The sequence below is a fragment of the Toxotes jaculatrix genome, chromosome 15, assembly GCF_017976425.1.
Source record: "Toxotes jaculatrix isolate fToxJac2 chromosome 15, fToxJac2.pri, whole genome shotgun sequence".
In the NCBI taxonomy this organism is placed as follows: Eukaryota; Metazoa; Chordata; class Actinopteri; family Toxotidae; genus Toxotes; species Toxotes jaculatrix.
In genome coordinates, this window is record NC_054408.1 from 21,958,761 (window position 1) to 21,973,793 (window position 15,033).

The window sequence follows — 15,033 nt, forward strand, 5'->3', positions numbered from 1 at the left end:
AAAAAATATAATTCTGACTTTAAACTCTTTTTTTCCCATGTGGCCCTAATCCTCTTCTGCAGAAACATGTTTGGGCACCTCACAAAAACCCAATTTTAACTCTCTCTTCTGTAAGGTCTGTAAGGAGCCCAGTGGGTACCATTAAGGAGAAAACATATTTTGTGTACTCAAATGAATAATTAAGAATTAACAGATCAGTGTTAAGACCAAACAACTCTTCAGATTAGAGTAAAGCCAGATAATATCGCTGAAATAATGTCCATCACAACTGTACTGAGAAAAACCGTTGAGAGGAAAATGACAAAAATAAATGTGATAGTGTGACAATGTTAATATGAACAAATTACAAGAGGTAGAAAACAGTTCCAGACAAATGAATCAACACACTGAGGTGCTGGCAGCTGAGGCAAAGAGGTTGCAGTGGGTCCCCAAACCTGGTAACTCCCAGCTTAACAGGCTCCTCCATTGTTTTTTTTGTTGTTTTTTTTTTAAACAGACCCTTAATGGAAACCACCTCAGACCCGACAGATTCATTGCCACCCACCCATGAGCACAGAGCATGTAGAAAGTAAGCAGCAGGAATATTGTGTGACATTCACATCATTCAAGTTTACTCTTCTCTTGTCACAACTTTTATAGGGTTTTGAAGAAAAAAATGGATGTAAACTTTGCTGGAGATGAAACACAGTGGTGGCCTTCTGGCGTGTAACTGTACCAGAGCACACACGCATTGAAACTACACTGATCCAAGAAGCATAATTCAGTCCTACCACACATGTTCGTCTTTAACTAATCATTAAAAATCCATGAGTCATGTCTTGTCACAGTGAAAACATCTGAATTCACACAGAGCCAGTACATTAGGTAAGAATAAAGTTATTAGATCAGTTGCTTAAAGTTCTGTAATTTCTGTATGTGCATGAATATACATGTCTCTTTATGTGTATGGATTAACACATGTAATTATGAAACTTTATTGCCATATGAATACAAAGTCTTTTACTCAAACTTAATAACTGTACAATGGCAGTAAACAACTAAAAGAATCCAATCGCTGGCTGTTGAGAATGTGTTTCTGTCCATGCATGTGTATGTAGATAGAGGAATCCTAACTGTGTCTGTGTTGTAAGTACACTGAAACCCTGAGCCAAAACCACATAGGGTTCATTCTTCCTAAAGCCCTTCCAAAACCCCCTCAGCTGGATCAAAGTTTGCGCTGTGTGCTTAGGTTTTAACATGGGGGGTTTTACTTTCTGGCCGATTGTTATCACTCCTCTGTGTAGCTAAGCCATGAGTGAGGCCTCCGTGAATGCTGCTGCTAAGTGGAGTGTCTGAAATGTCTGTGTGTTGTGTGAGCAGTTCTCCCTGCCATGTGTGCTGAGGATGAGGCAAAGGTATGGGTTTAAACTGGAAGCACATGTTGCATGAGCTCACACTTGTCATTTCTAATTAAGCCACATGAACACCCAGTCATGTCTCTAATACAGATAAGTCTAACACTAACACTGTCTGCCCCCTGCTGGTCTCTTTCCACCACAATCACCAAATGTTAGAATCATTTAAAGAAAAACCAAAGCATCTGACTTAGTGCTGAAACGTGTACCGCCATGTGATAGACTGGGGATCTGTCCCAGGAGTACCCTGCCTCTCTCCTTACGTCAGCTCCTGCACCCCCAAAAAAATATGCAGTATAGCAAATGGATGGATGAAACATGTGCATGCTGCTAAACACACAAGTCTTAGAGACCCACTTGTTTAGAGGCTAAAGACACTGGCCAGGTGTGAACACAGCAATGGCGCCTTAAAATTTCCATAAATACGCTTCTTGTATTTAGCTGCACACACAGTGAGTTCTACCACCACTCAGAAAATTTCCAAGAAACATAGCTGTGGTACTTGCGGATTAGATCGTCCTTTGGAACTGCATAAAGATGTGCATTCCAAATGTGCAAGAAATGATGCAATACTGTATGTGGGACAATGCTGGCAGGTTATAACTAATGACTGATGATAAATTATAAACCATAAAGATTTGTGCCTGCTGTGGACATAATCTTGGAATGACATGAAATTAATGCAGACTGAGTTTGGCTAAACATTTCTGTACATGACTGCAAAACAAATGTGGAGAATTGCAATGAAGCAAACAGGGTATTTACAAGTATAGTAATAGGAAAGACTGTGTGTGTGTGTGTGTGTGTGTGTGTGTGTGTGTGTGTGTGTGTGTGTGTGTGTGTGTGTGTGTGTGTGTGTGTGTGTGTGTGTGTGTGTGTCAGTGTGTGGTGGTGATGGTGATGGTGAGGACATCCCGCCTGTCAGCTTCAGACAAGATACACCCATTAAACACGGGGCTGCATTTCTTCACAACACAAACTGTAACCCATGGCGATGACGACCCTGCCCGGTAGCCTGGCATTATGCAAATGTAAATCACGCTTGACTGGCCACAAGACTGTGTGTGTGTCTATCACACGGCTTCACATTTCACCCAAACTTTATTGGTGCCAGTGGCCTTTTGTCTGCTTTAATTGAATTAACTTCTCAGAAACGGACCTTGTTGCAGGAGAGCGATGGGACATTACACAGCCATCACCTCGGAATGGGAGCTTTTAACAGTGTTTACATTGGAATCATTCAGTGCTTTAGGAGAAAAGGTGATTCTCTTTTACTAAATTTTATAAGTTGGTAACATTTACTTTTTTTAAAGAGCTACATGACACATTTGTCACAGCCTCTGAACAAATTGCCATTTAAAGACTTATTCGCTGTCACTTTTCTTTTATTTGATGTCATGTCTCAGCCCCCTGGGATGATGCTGCTTACTTTCACTTCAGGCACATCTCAATCCTGGCTGTACTTCCTACTTGTGCCAGTCACTTTAAATGATTCAAATAATTCCAGTGTATAGGATAAAAGGTTTTTAAAGGCCCTGAAAACCTATTTCCTCACTCAGCTTCATTCTAACAGCCACGTGTTCCTACATGACCACACAGCTTTGGTTACAGCATGATCTCAGTATTCTCACTGGTCTGATACTGGTGGGGTTCAGTTGGAAAAAGGTGATGTCACATATTTCTGCACACCAGTCAGAGTTCGGTAGCGTTTAAATCAAAGCGTGATGACAGCTGGCTGGTTGTTTATGGTGTGCTTATACTGCCAGGCCACTGTAAATCAGGTCTGATCAAACTGGGGCTGCCCCTAAAATTCAATGAGTCAGCGCAACAGTGGAGAACACACTGATTCGATTCGCATTTTTCCAATCGACTCACTGCATTTTTTTTTTTTTTTTAGATACGTCATTCGTCGTTCTCAAAATAATCAAACAACAAAAGGAACTGTAATGGAAGTACAGACAGGCGATGGAAATAAAGATCAGCATGGCTTGTATCTGTTGGCCGCTCCAACGCGCTCACCTCCTTTGACTGCCAGTGAAGTTGATTAAACACCTTTTGAACCAGCCACTGGTACAACCTCCTCTACTGCCACCCAGTGCTCCGCAGGGCTCTAGGAGTTTATAATTAAGCTATAAGAATCACAGACGATGAACACAGGTATCTAAACATCTTACAGGGAAACATGAGACAAGGCTGATACAGTTTAGTGTGGAGCAGCTGATCAGTAGATGGTAGGTGAGGTGAACTGACACTAACCAGGCAGGGGAGTGTCAGCCAATGAGTTGACCCAGGGACATCCCTGGGACATCCCTGGATCAAACCACATCTACACAGTCCTGATGAAGTAGACGGTAGGAGAACTACATTCCCGAGAGTTAAACTCTTAATTAACAATAATTTAGGATGAACTTTAAACGTCATTGTTGCTTATTTCATCATGCATACTAAATGTTATGGAGAAATTCTTACCAGGTTTTCAGGGGCTTTAAGGACAAATCAGCCTTTACATGTGTTATCAGCATTAGCCATTAGCTCAGCTCATTGGCTCAAGCATCTGCATAACGCAGAGTTACATGAGAAACAAGATAACTTTATTGTGAAGTGCAATATAAAACACTGGAAATGTTTCTTAGCAACAACTGTGCAGAGCCATATTCTGGACTTGTCCAATTTCATAATCTAAGGGCACAAAAACAGTGCAAAAGACACAGAACAAAGTAGTATTAATTAATCCTTAGTTTAAATCCATAACCATGTATGTGCAATTAACTGAGTAAAATTAGGGTGGGAAAACAGTGACAGTGTCCCCATCTGCTGGTTAAAAACACACACAAAATCACTGAGGTCATACTAAGAAGCCCTAAACTGTACTTAGATATCTATAAAAAAAAAAAAAAAAACATGCAGCTCTCTGCAGCTGTTGTTTTGGCTTCAAGCTGCCATTTCAAAGAAGGAATGTATTCCCTGTTTATTGGTTGTCTTCCTTTTTCTTTCATGTCTGCTGGTCCCAAGTCAAAATGGCAGAGACCCACCCAGACGACAAGCAAACACTGTCACATGGCTTTCACCAAATAAAGAGTCATGGAAATTGTTGTTGTGTGTTGATGTGATGTTTGGCCAGTCTCTGAGATAATGTTAAGCAAACAAGCTTCTGTCATCTTGATGTGTTACAGACTTGACCAGACTTGAATTAAACAACCAGTGCTCTATAGTGCTCAGAGTATTGTTGGTATTTTATCTAGATGTGTATCAAATAGCATCTGCAAATACATTCTGGCTCATACTTTGAAACTCTTGGGATTTACTGTTATTGGACATTTCAGAGAGTCATAAACTTCATCTCACCTCACAGAAAAGACACTGTGTTGTGTGGGTTTGTTGTCTCTTCCCCATCCATATTGCATTGTTGTGCATCCAGTAGAGTCGTCTTCACATGTCCGTTTTTGTTCCTAGTAACCAAGTCCTGACCTGGAGCTCGTGCCAGTACATCTGAGACTTAAGTGGCTCTGAGCCACTCAGCTACTGAACGCTGAATTAAAACTATTACTGTTTTTTTCCCCCAGATTGGGTCCAATTATTCTTTAACTAGGGCTTTTCACCTTTTATTCAAAACTTGAACATCCAATCTAACTTTGGGAAAAGAATAAGCTTTTGATATGAAATCTTCTGGTGAGATTGAAAGTAGGTAGGTATTTTTTTTAAAAATGCACTGTTATCCAACCCATTGGTACTGGTATTGATCAAAATCTAATGGTAACTCTGTGCTACGGTACAGTAAAGATTTGACTTTAAGCTGATGTAGAATTTGTTAATGACTCCTTAGGAAGTATTAATTAGTGTCACATGACAATATTTTCACTAAAATACTATTCATCAACCTCTTTCCTGCAATTAACAAAGAGACAAGAAAAACTCTAAACTTTTTTTTGACAGCCTACATTCTTTTTGGGTGAATGAGCCTTGGGCCTCAGTTTGGCAGCTCACATTGTTTATACTGTGAAAGACTAACATGGAAGCATGGTATCCTGTGAATACTAATCTCAGAGTCTAAACTTAAGAATGCAGATGGCAGGTGTTAAAGGCTTGGCCACAGTAGAGCTTAGCGGTAATATAAGACAATTGTGCAAAATGACAAAGTAATCTCAGGAATGTGCCACAAAAGTGAAAGTGCCCAGAAAGGAATGTTTCCCAGTGAAGGGATAAGAAACAGTTTTGCTGCAGAGGGAACTGATAATGCAGCCATTAAAGCAGCTTGTTCGGCTTCATCTAGTATTGTTTAAAGGCACTTTATCTAACTACAGACTGTTAAATCCATTACTGTTATCTCTGAAAAGAGAGCCCAACCTTTCAGCACAGATGAAGTATAGAAGGGAAACATTTGGAGTATGTATTTTTCCCACTAACCCTGATGTAAAGTAATGTTGCTCCTGGGGTTAAATGTTTATTACAATGCAAATATTTGATCTAAATTAAGAGCTGTAGATCTCAATGAAAAGAAATCACACAAAAAACAGGTAAATACATTTGTATAAGTAAGTATTCTCTTTTAGTTACTGCACGTGATGAACACATTTTATGTGTTTACTACCATAATAGAGGTTAAGTTGGTGAACTTGTAAGAAGTAACTTGTTATGTTAACTATGAGTCAATGCGGTTAGCAAGTAATATATCGCTTTCATTCCCACAGAAATATTAGCCTCCAGTCTGAGGTGACACAGACTTATGAACAGACTTTAACAGCACAATACAAGACAATGCAACACAATCATGTGGAGGTATTCAGGCTATTTTCAGAGTCATGCCATGAAGGCCTGCCAAGGCAGATAGGCACACAGGAGGCAAAGAAGTAGCAGATTATGTTCTCAGAACTTCTGTGACTACTGTAATGTAAAATGAAGTGGGCTTAAAGGGTAAAACCCCTCAATTTAGGTAATCCAATATGTTATTCTTGCTGTCTGGGAAAGTCCGTGTGGAACCAAAGAAACTATATCTGTATTAACACTAAAGGCATTTATGCTCAATGCCCTAATGCTGCTGTTATACAACCCTAATTGCAGCTCATCTTTGATGATTGTTTATAGCGAGGATGTTATATACATTCGCCTTCCATACAAATATAACATTAGCTTATTTTCAATACATTGTTAGTGGTATAAGTGAATTTAAAAAATATTATGTCCACCAGAAAGCACTGACTGACTGAGTATATTTTTCAACTTTAAAATATCCTAAATATGCTGGGTAGTAAATCTGTATCTCCAAAGCATGTGGTATGAATTGGGAGTGGGAAAAAAAATCGGTACAGATAATGACTACACAGTGATTCAGGTGACATTAAAATCACAGATTTATAGTAAATTGGAACGTCTGATTGGCATTTATAAAGGCTCACTGCTCATCGATTTCCAGCACTGCTCGCAATGGACAAATGCATCCAGAGATAACCGCCTAAGTATAAAAATATATCACTAAATCTGTAGACAAATTCCTATCATCTCATGTTATACATAAGTTAATGCCCCACCCTGCGTGTAAGGAAAAATAGGATGAGTGTATTTTTAGCTATAGTGCGAACACAGCTTTGGGGTTACCGTAAATGAACTCACAGCCTTTGTAAATGATCTAAATGTGCGGCACGTCGGTGATGCTTGCGTGAGATTTCAGGCGTGTGCAACACATGTGTAGCATCAGGTCCCAGAGTGTGATTTAATTAAAGATTCCTTTGCTTAGTGCATAGGGTGGGACACACCCACACTCATTAACAGGGATCAGGACAGGAACATGTGCCGTTTTTTTTTTTATGGAGGGCTATTGAGTTTCTGCTCCTGTTCTACTAATAATAACAGCATGGCAAACTTTCTACAGAACAATCGACTGTCATTGCCCCGCATTGTGTTTAGGGCACTGGAAACACAGTTATCATACATGTAAAAAAAAAAGTTACTGTAGGTTTATCCAAAAACATTAATAAAATATATACATGTGTATACAATGCATAACATTTAATGTCCTATTGTTTATCACAGTCCAAAGTCTACATGGCTACAGCAATGTAGTGGCAGTGAAGCCTTTGTTGTCTACCCAGCTTTGCTTGTGACAATACTCTGTTTATGAGACACTTACATTTCATAATGCCCATTACGTTTTCCCTCCCTGTCCACTGAGAAACCACATTCCAGCGCAAATACCTATGAAATTCCTCCACAGTGGAATGTCTAAGTGTGCAAACCTATCCTTTTAAAAACCAGTGAAGGCGAACTAGCAACAATGATCTGCCTCAGCTTGTTACAAGCATTGGTGCAAAGTCGAGAGAGAAAAAAAAATCTGGGGTCTTTCTTCCTATGTGTATTCAGAGTAAATGCAGCATGTCAAAGGGGGGATTTATTAGGTCCCCAAAGAAAAACATTCTCCTGATGATGAAAACATGATTGGGCGACCTGGGTAGCCCAGCCTAACTTCTGCTCCACTGTCACAGTAATTACCCTTGGAGCCCTGTGGCATCCGACCTTGGTGAAAAAGACCCCGGGGAAATAGAGGAGCCACAAATATCAACAAAAGGCACATTTTGAGGCAAAAGGGATGCGACCTGGGAGAGCCGAGCTCCCTGTCCATCACTCGGAAGTGTTGTGAATGGCTACAAAGGCCCCCAGAGTGAGACTTTGTGGGATTTCAACGTTGCCAAGAGCGAATGCGACATTGCCTTGCCAAGTATTAGTGAGAAGACAAGAAAATCCCCCCCCACACACATAGAGAAATATCAACAAAACTGCAGCATAAAGGCCACATTCACGGGTACACAAAGCCATAGAGGCTGGATGGTATAGGGCTAAACGGAGTGTATTATGTTGCACTGATGCCACGAGGTCTGAGGCGGAGGTGGAAGTTAGGCCTCTGCTTTAGATTCCAAGAAAAGGGGCACACAACCGTAACTCTGGAGAGAAAATACAGTTGCCCTGTGCCTTAATCTATCATTCTGACTGACATTCTATCCACTGCGCATTGCCAAGTGAATTAAAGACACTTTAAGAAGCTCAATGAACGCCTTTTGTATCCCATTATCTTCTTGTTCCAGAGGCTTTGTGGGCAACGTTACGCATCACTGCATCAGTAATGTCTTGAAAGGCTGTTTGGAAAAGAAATATCCGCTCATCGGATTCACACATCCTTTGACCACGAGGCATTGAGAGTAAAGGCGTTGACTTCCAAAAAGGATAAAAAGGCTCAGATTATGAGACAACGCCAGGCTAGTTGTTGGCGCAAGCTGAAGAATGTCTTGTCAAATTTTTGCAACTTTCTCATGTAAGGAAATAAGACAATATATGCAATGAAAATAAACTGCATCCCTTCTCTAAATATCCTCAGCAAGATGAACTGGTTACCACACATTCTGTTCAGACTGTCATGTGAAGAACGGGTCTATGAGAAGCTTCCTACTCTGAAATAAAATGCTGAAGTGTCCGCCAGAGGTTAAATTCCTGTGTGCATTGGCATTAAAAGGTAAGATGACAGGGGTTAACTTTGCTGAGGCATCACAGCCCTCTCCCTGGGTCAAGCACACACTGGGCACCTTTCCACAGAGGAACACACAGAGAGGGTCTTGTTCTGCGTCCCATGTGTAGGTCAGTGCCGGCAGGTAGGAGTGAAATGATAGGCCTCCCCAGAGACACAGCACAGAGGACACACTGTTTCCCCACAGCTAAAACATTCATTGGAATGCAATATGGGGCGGCAGGTAACTTTCAGTTCACCGCATACCTTTATCAAAAATCTTCAAATCCCAAGAAAGCCCCCGTCTGCTGTCTGACACTTTGGTGGGAATTCAGAAACAGGCAAGATATAGAGATGGACTTGACAGGCATCAAACTGCAATGAGGATTATTTTCTAAAGGAGGCAGAGTCAGCTGTTTTACTTATGTCAAGAGTTTGATCTGCACCATACCTGAAACCTACTCAGGAATGGCAAACACAAACCTGTCCCGGATTGGATTTAATAGTGCTTTAACATGGTTGTTATGGTTAGCATCATGTGTAAACTTTTAAGTGTTAGCATTAGTCTACATGTTTGATCAGCTTTTATGTAACATAAGAAGCACTAAACAAAACCTTGTTTCCTTGTATGAAAAGTATTTACTTATTATATAGGTGTCATCAACACTTAGTCTGCCTTCACAGAACTACTGAATAATAACACACTAAAGGTAAAAAGAAATGCAACTGTAATTTCATAATGTCCAAATATCAAACTTAGTTTCAAATATTTAAGTGTGATTAATCCATTTGTTTTTTTACACAAATTAGATTTCAGATCATTTAGGTATCAAAGTAATATAAGTTATATTATTTATTATTACTATTATTAACACTCTACACACAGGACATAACTAGGAGAAAACCCACAAATACTGAGAAATCAAAAAAAAATAAACTATGAGAGTTTGAAACCACCTTAAAAGTCTATTCTCCATTTCAGTCATTATCCCTGTACTGCTGATCCCACTTCGAGCTTATACCATTTCAGTTATCTGGACTACAAAAACCAAACCAATGCTGCATACGGCAGAACCATAAGTGGGAGCTGCTCCCAGAACAGGAACTAAATAAGCTAACTGTACACTATGAAAACAGCAGGGAGCCAAAGTACACAAACCATTGTAAAGAAAGTCAACTAAAGGATTAGCATGTCAAAGAAAGGTAGATATTTTTCTACAGTGTTGATAGACCAAACAAGTACAAGACATTATTGGATATTGGACTTTGATTTAACAGGTGGCCAAAAAAAAAAAAAGGACTCTAAAAGCACATCCATGCTGCTCTGTTTTCACCAGATGGAAACGCATGCAGACAGTTCTCAGCTAAAACACCAATCATAACAAAACTGCTTAATACCGCTTTATATTTAACACAGATCAGTATGTGTCAGTGCTCTAATAAAGTTTAGCAACAGCTATCAACTTTCATGCTGATGAAGCACATTTCATTTGTCTGTACCCAATCTAAAAATTTGATTGCAGAACTCTTTACATGTAACTAAAAGGTACATGGACTTAATTTATACAGCAACTTTATCTCACCACCAGTCAAAAGTAGTTAAAATATCACACATTTCTGCTCCTCTTTTGCTGTAACAGAGTCAATACACTGTCAGTTTATCAGGTTCACATGTTAGAAAACTATTTCCTACTTACACAGTAGCAGATATAGCAACATGAACATTGCATTGGCATCACACTTCTCTCAACATGATCCAGTCGACTCTTAATTTATCTCTGGCTTGGTCTGCCAAATAACTGAACTCCAAGGGTGTGTTCTGACTTATTTTATAGAAGTGCAATTGCATACAAAGTCAATGGAAAGACTCAAGTGGCAACAAGTAGACGTCCTCTAGATTTCCTCTAAATTAGGCAGTTCTAACTGAGGCGTGGACACCTGTATAAGTCCACTTCATGAATCTACAAAGACAAAAGGAAAAGAAAATTAGTTTCTTTAAAAAATAAACTAAAAGAGTTCTGGCTGCCCAAGGTGTTATATGAGGTAGCTCGCACATGCTTTTGGGATTCAATCAGAATACAGAAGGAAAGAATCAAATCCTTGACCTAAGCATGGCCGTCCAAATGCCATCCAAACGCAAGTCCAAATGTCCAAAGTTGGCGTTGATTCCCAGTGGGAATATCTGGACTGTCAGCCTTTTCACCTTACAAAGTGCCATTTTTAGATAAATAAAAAAAAATGCACAAATGGAGGTTTAAAGAAGAAACAAAACAGAACACTTTCACTCACATTTATGAAACCTAAAACCTAAATTATTTAATATAAGAATGTAAAATCCATTCACTTTGCATCTGTAAAGAACAGTATTTTCCAATGTGGAGTTTGCAAGATGTCTGTAAAACAGCATTTAATGCCATTCTTGAAAATGTGTCTTTGCAGTCAGTTTATGGTCTGTTCTTCTCTCAGCTGTCTGTCTGTCAGCCTTTATACTGCTATTATACAACAACCCCTTCGATGCAAAGCACGCAGCATGCATTCTTTCTGAGATCTATTCAAGACCCCCTCATCTGGTTCAAAGTAGAGGTTGTGTACTTTGGTTTTACATGAGGGTTTTACTTTCTGCTTGATTGTTATCACTCTTCAAAAGTTCTGCGCCATGGGCCTCCCTGACCGCTGCTGACAGGAGCAGCCAGACCGTCCTCTTCATCCGGGACAAAAACCACAAGTATCACACACACAAGGAGCAATTACCACAGGAAGCAATTTCTCTGCACCTGAGCACACCTCTGACACAAACATCAGCATGAAAAAAAAGAAACTCCAGAGAAGTAAAGATGCTCTTCACAAAAAAAACCATGCTTTTTAGTCCAGTTTAAAGCTTTAAACTTTAACAATGCTTGTTACTCACAGTATTACAATCCATTTGTGCAATGCTTGTTCTACATATGACGTCCCTAAGATAAACTGGTGACAATTATTGTATGTGGGGATACAAATTCTGCCAAAATGATGTCTCAAACTGAGCCTTACTGAACAGCTCCACGATTTTCAAGCGCCTTCTAAAATGTTCCCTTAAATCCTGAGTGAGTGCCGATTGTTTATATTCAGCATGAATGACACTTGGCTACTTCACTTGAGTGACTATTTTCAACACTTTAGCACCACTTCATTATTTCAACCACAGTTCTACTGGCAGAGTCAAGGCATTCGTTTCCCACAGCTCGCCCTGTGCCCACAGCTCTATACACGCCTCGGTGCCAGCTGTTTGTCTTTGCAACTGGACAGCTCAGCATATCCAGGAAAAACCATCCACAATGCACTAAAAGTGTATCTTTAGTGTTACTTCCCAGCAGCATGGGAATTATAATGTTTAATATAAAGTATATGTATGTCCGTGCACAGCGCACATGGTGGTTCTGCTGTTGCCACCCACAATCCTCAGTCAGTAGTAAAATCTTAATGATCACAAGTGCATGAAGACTAGTTTGCAAGTGAACCGAGAAAATCAGACCAGACGTAGATAAAACATCCAGTTTCTGCCACACCTAGTGGAAATACAAACTTCGCCAAACCTTCGGAAAAAAAGCATAAACATCAGTCCCAGGATCACAGTATCTCAATTTTTACATGATTAACAGTCTTAAATAACTTCCAGTTGTAAATCGGTTCAAATGACAGCGTTTGGAACAAGATGGGTGGTGCTGATAAAGGAGTGCTTGAGCTCATCTGATCTGGCTGCGGGAGCATGTAACACAAACAAGGTTGGGAAACCCTGACCACAGCCAAAAGCACTGGAAACGCACATAAAAGCATGTCAAACGAGGATAACAATAAGGCTGCGGCTTCAGTGAGCAGCTCTAGACAAAACGAAAAGACCTTAACTTTGAAGTTACTACAGTGCATTATCAGTGCAAGCATTTTTTTTTAAAGCTGCATCCATTAGTTCATTTTAAACAGCCAAACTAATGCCATATTAGCACTATGTAAGGAGAAAAAAATAGTCCTCAATCCCTCATGATCACCTCCAAATAATTGTCACATACTGGAGGTTAATTACAGCCACAGTCTGGCATCAGAAACAATCAGAATGATCCCAATGAGCCCACATCACACAGCGTTTTCTTTTTCTAGTATTGATTTTTGTGCCATAATTAGAAAGAGTTGAGCTGCTGACGGAAGAGAGTTGCTTTTCCACATATAGAGCTCTGAAGACTTGATCAGCTATATCTGAGAGCATAAAATTAACTCTGATGGGCATGGATTTATATAAACACAGACAGCTGTATCATCACATTATAAGAAATAAATTTAACCCTCATTAGCCTGCAGGGTGAAGTGGGGGGGTGGAAAAAATCAGTTCAGGTCAGAGGTCACTGACCACATTCCACAAGGACAGAAAGAAAAACCTCGGGCCACAAAACAGTATCTTATTTAACAACTTCTACAGTATACACAAACCTAAACACACACCAGCAGTGGGCAGAAGGAAGGAACAGGAAATTATTTCCATTACATCACTGAAGGTAGAATCACTACTTTTGATCCCTGTGTTTTTGTCATGGAGCGCAAGCATGACTGAACTTGGACTTTTCAGAGTTGCCCCCTGGCAGTCATTATGGTGAATGGTTCACCTCATTCACTCACAGGAGCAGTGTTTGAATGCCTAATGTCAGAGCAGCCATTTGACACACAACATACCTGGATTAATGGTTGTGTAGAAACCGTTTTTGACAACCACTGCCTACATTCTGGTCTATTATGTGAAGTGACTATAAAACAGCCTCATTTCTGCTTTTATATAGTCTGGATTTAGAGACATCTCCATTAACTCAATGCACTCAATGCCAAAGATCGACAATTCTTTTCTCAATCCTAAAGGAAGTCCGTAAAAAAAATGAATAAATCTGCGTCACAAATCATACACATACATGCAAATAAACAAGTCCCATCTGCAGTCAGTGAAAACAAGCGGACCAAACACCCTGTCTGGACCAACTCTTTTGTCAAAGTCGTGTTTGGACGCCCAGTCTTGTCTGCAAGCGTTTGCCACCCGCGCATTTCAGCCTCACCTTTCTCAGGTTCTCTTTCTTCTTCTTCTCCTCCTCATGTTGGTAAACGGGCATTTGCAGAAAGTCCTCTTCACAGCAGATGAAGCTCACTGTGCATCCCATCCGAGCAAAGCCAAGGCGCACACGTCCAAACCCATTCAGCACTTCAGCGCCTTGGCTGTCTGTCTGTGTGTGTGTGTGTGTGTGTGTGTGTGTGTGTGTGTGTCTCACGTCGCTGCTCTCGGTCAGAGTTTACTGTGACTTTACTCCGCTCAAACTCACGGTAAATCTGAGCTGTCGGTCTGCCGGCATCTCTGCGGTGTCAGCGGACTGTTTCAAAAGTTTCATGCAAGTTTTTCATGCGGAGCCGAGGAGACCTCCCGCCGCTGTTTTCAGCACCCATGCGCCTCCTGAGTGCCACACTGAGGGCGAAGTGACTTCCCACTGCAGGCAGACAGGTAGCGCCTTAACCACCCACTCAAAGCGCGGCAGCCCTCTCGCTCTCCCTCTCCACCACCTTTACATTTGTGTTTTCATGTGGTTTTGTTCATGTGGTTTTGTTCTGTCACTCACAACTGACGCTGATCTTTTAATGGCCTTCACCTGTGTAAAAAAATATATATAAATAAACCACCTCCAAGCCCGCACCAACCGGACTAAAACCCAGCACAAAGCTGGATTCTTCATCAACTGGTGTCAGGCACCGTGAAAGGACACCTCTGTCGTGTGTTTAAATCACTCACTTCACCTATAGAGTCTACAGACATGCGACCTGGGTTCATCAAAGACCTCCAGACCCAGGTGTTTCAATGAGGTCAGTCTTGACCAATGAAATCATCCCACTGGAGTCTGGGAGGCATCGGTGAAGTTCAAGAGAATTGTTTTTGTTTTTGTTGTTGTTGTTGGTTTGTTTGTTTTTTGTTTTTTGTTTTTGTCACACAAGTGTCTCCCCCTGCTGGGTGATCGGTGAAGTAGCAGCCAAATGAATGTATCAATTTCTCACGTGTCAATATCTCTAAAAAGTTACGTAATTCCACAGCCTGTCCATTCAGTACAACTATATTTTTATCCAAAGCTCAAGACGAATAAAGCCAGTTAATTG

At 40.5% G+C, this 15,033-nt stretch overlaps 1 protein-coding gene across 6 annotated transcripts in view; it reads right to left on the reverse strand.

Moving 5' to 3' along the window:
* Nucleotides 1-14,069, reverse strand: part of tns1b (tensin 1b) — a 154,513-nt gene extending 140,444 nt beyond the window's left edge. For all 6 annotated transcript variants that reach the window (XM_041058054.1, XM_041058045.1, XM_041058051.1 and 3 more), the window contains exon 1: nucleotides 13,953-14,069. In XM_041058054.1, coding sequence (XP_040913988.1) covers nucleotides 13,953-14,054 — 102 coding nt within the window. In that variant the 5' untranslated portion in view covers nucleotides 14,055-14,069. The remainder of the gene's footprint in view (nucleotides 1-13,952) is intronic.
* Between the last annotated feature and the right edge of the window lie 964 nt (nucleotides 14,070-15,033).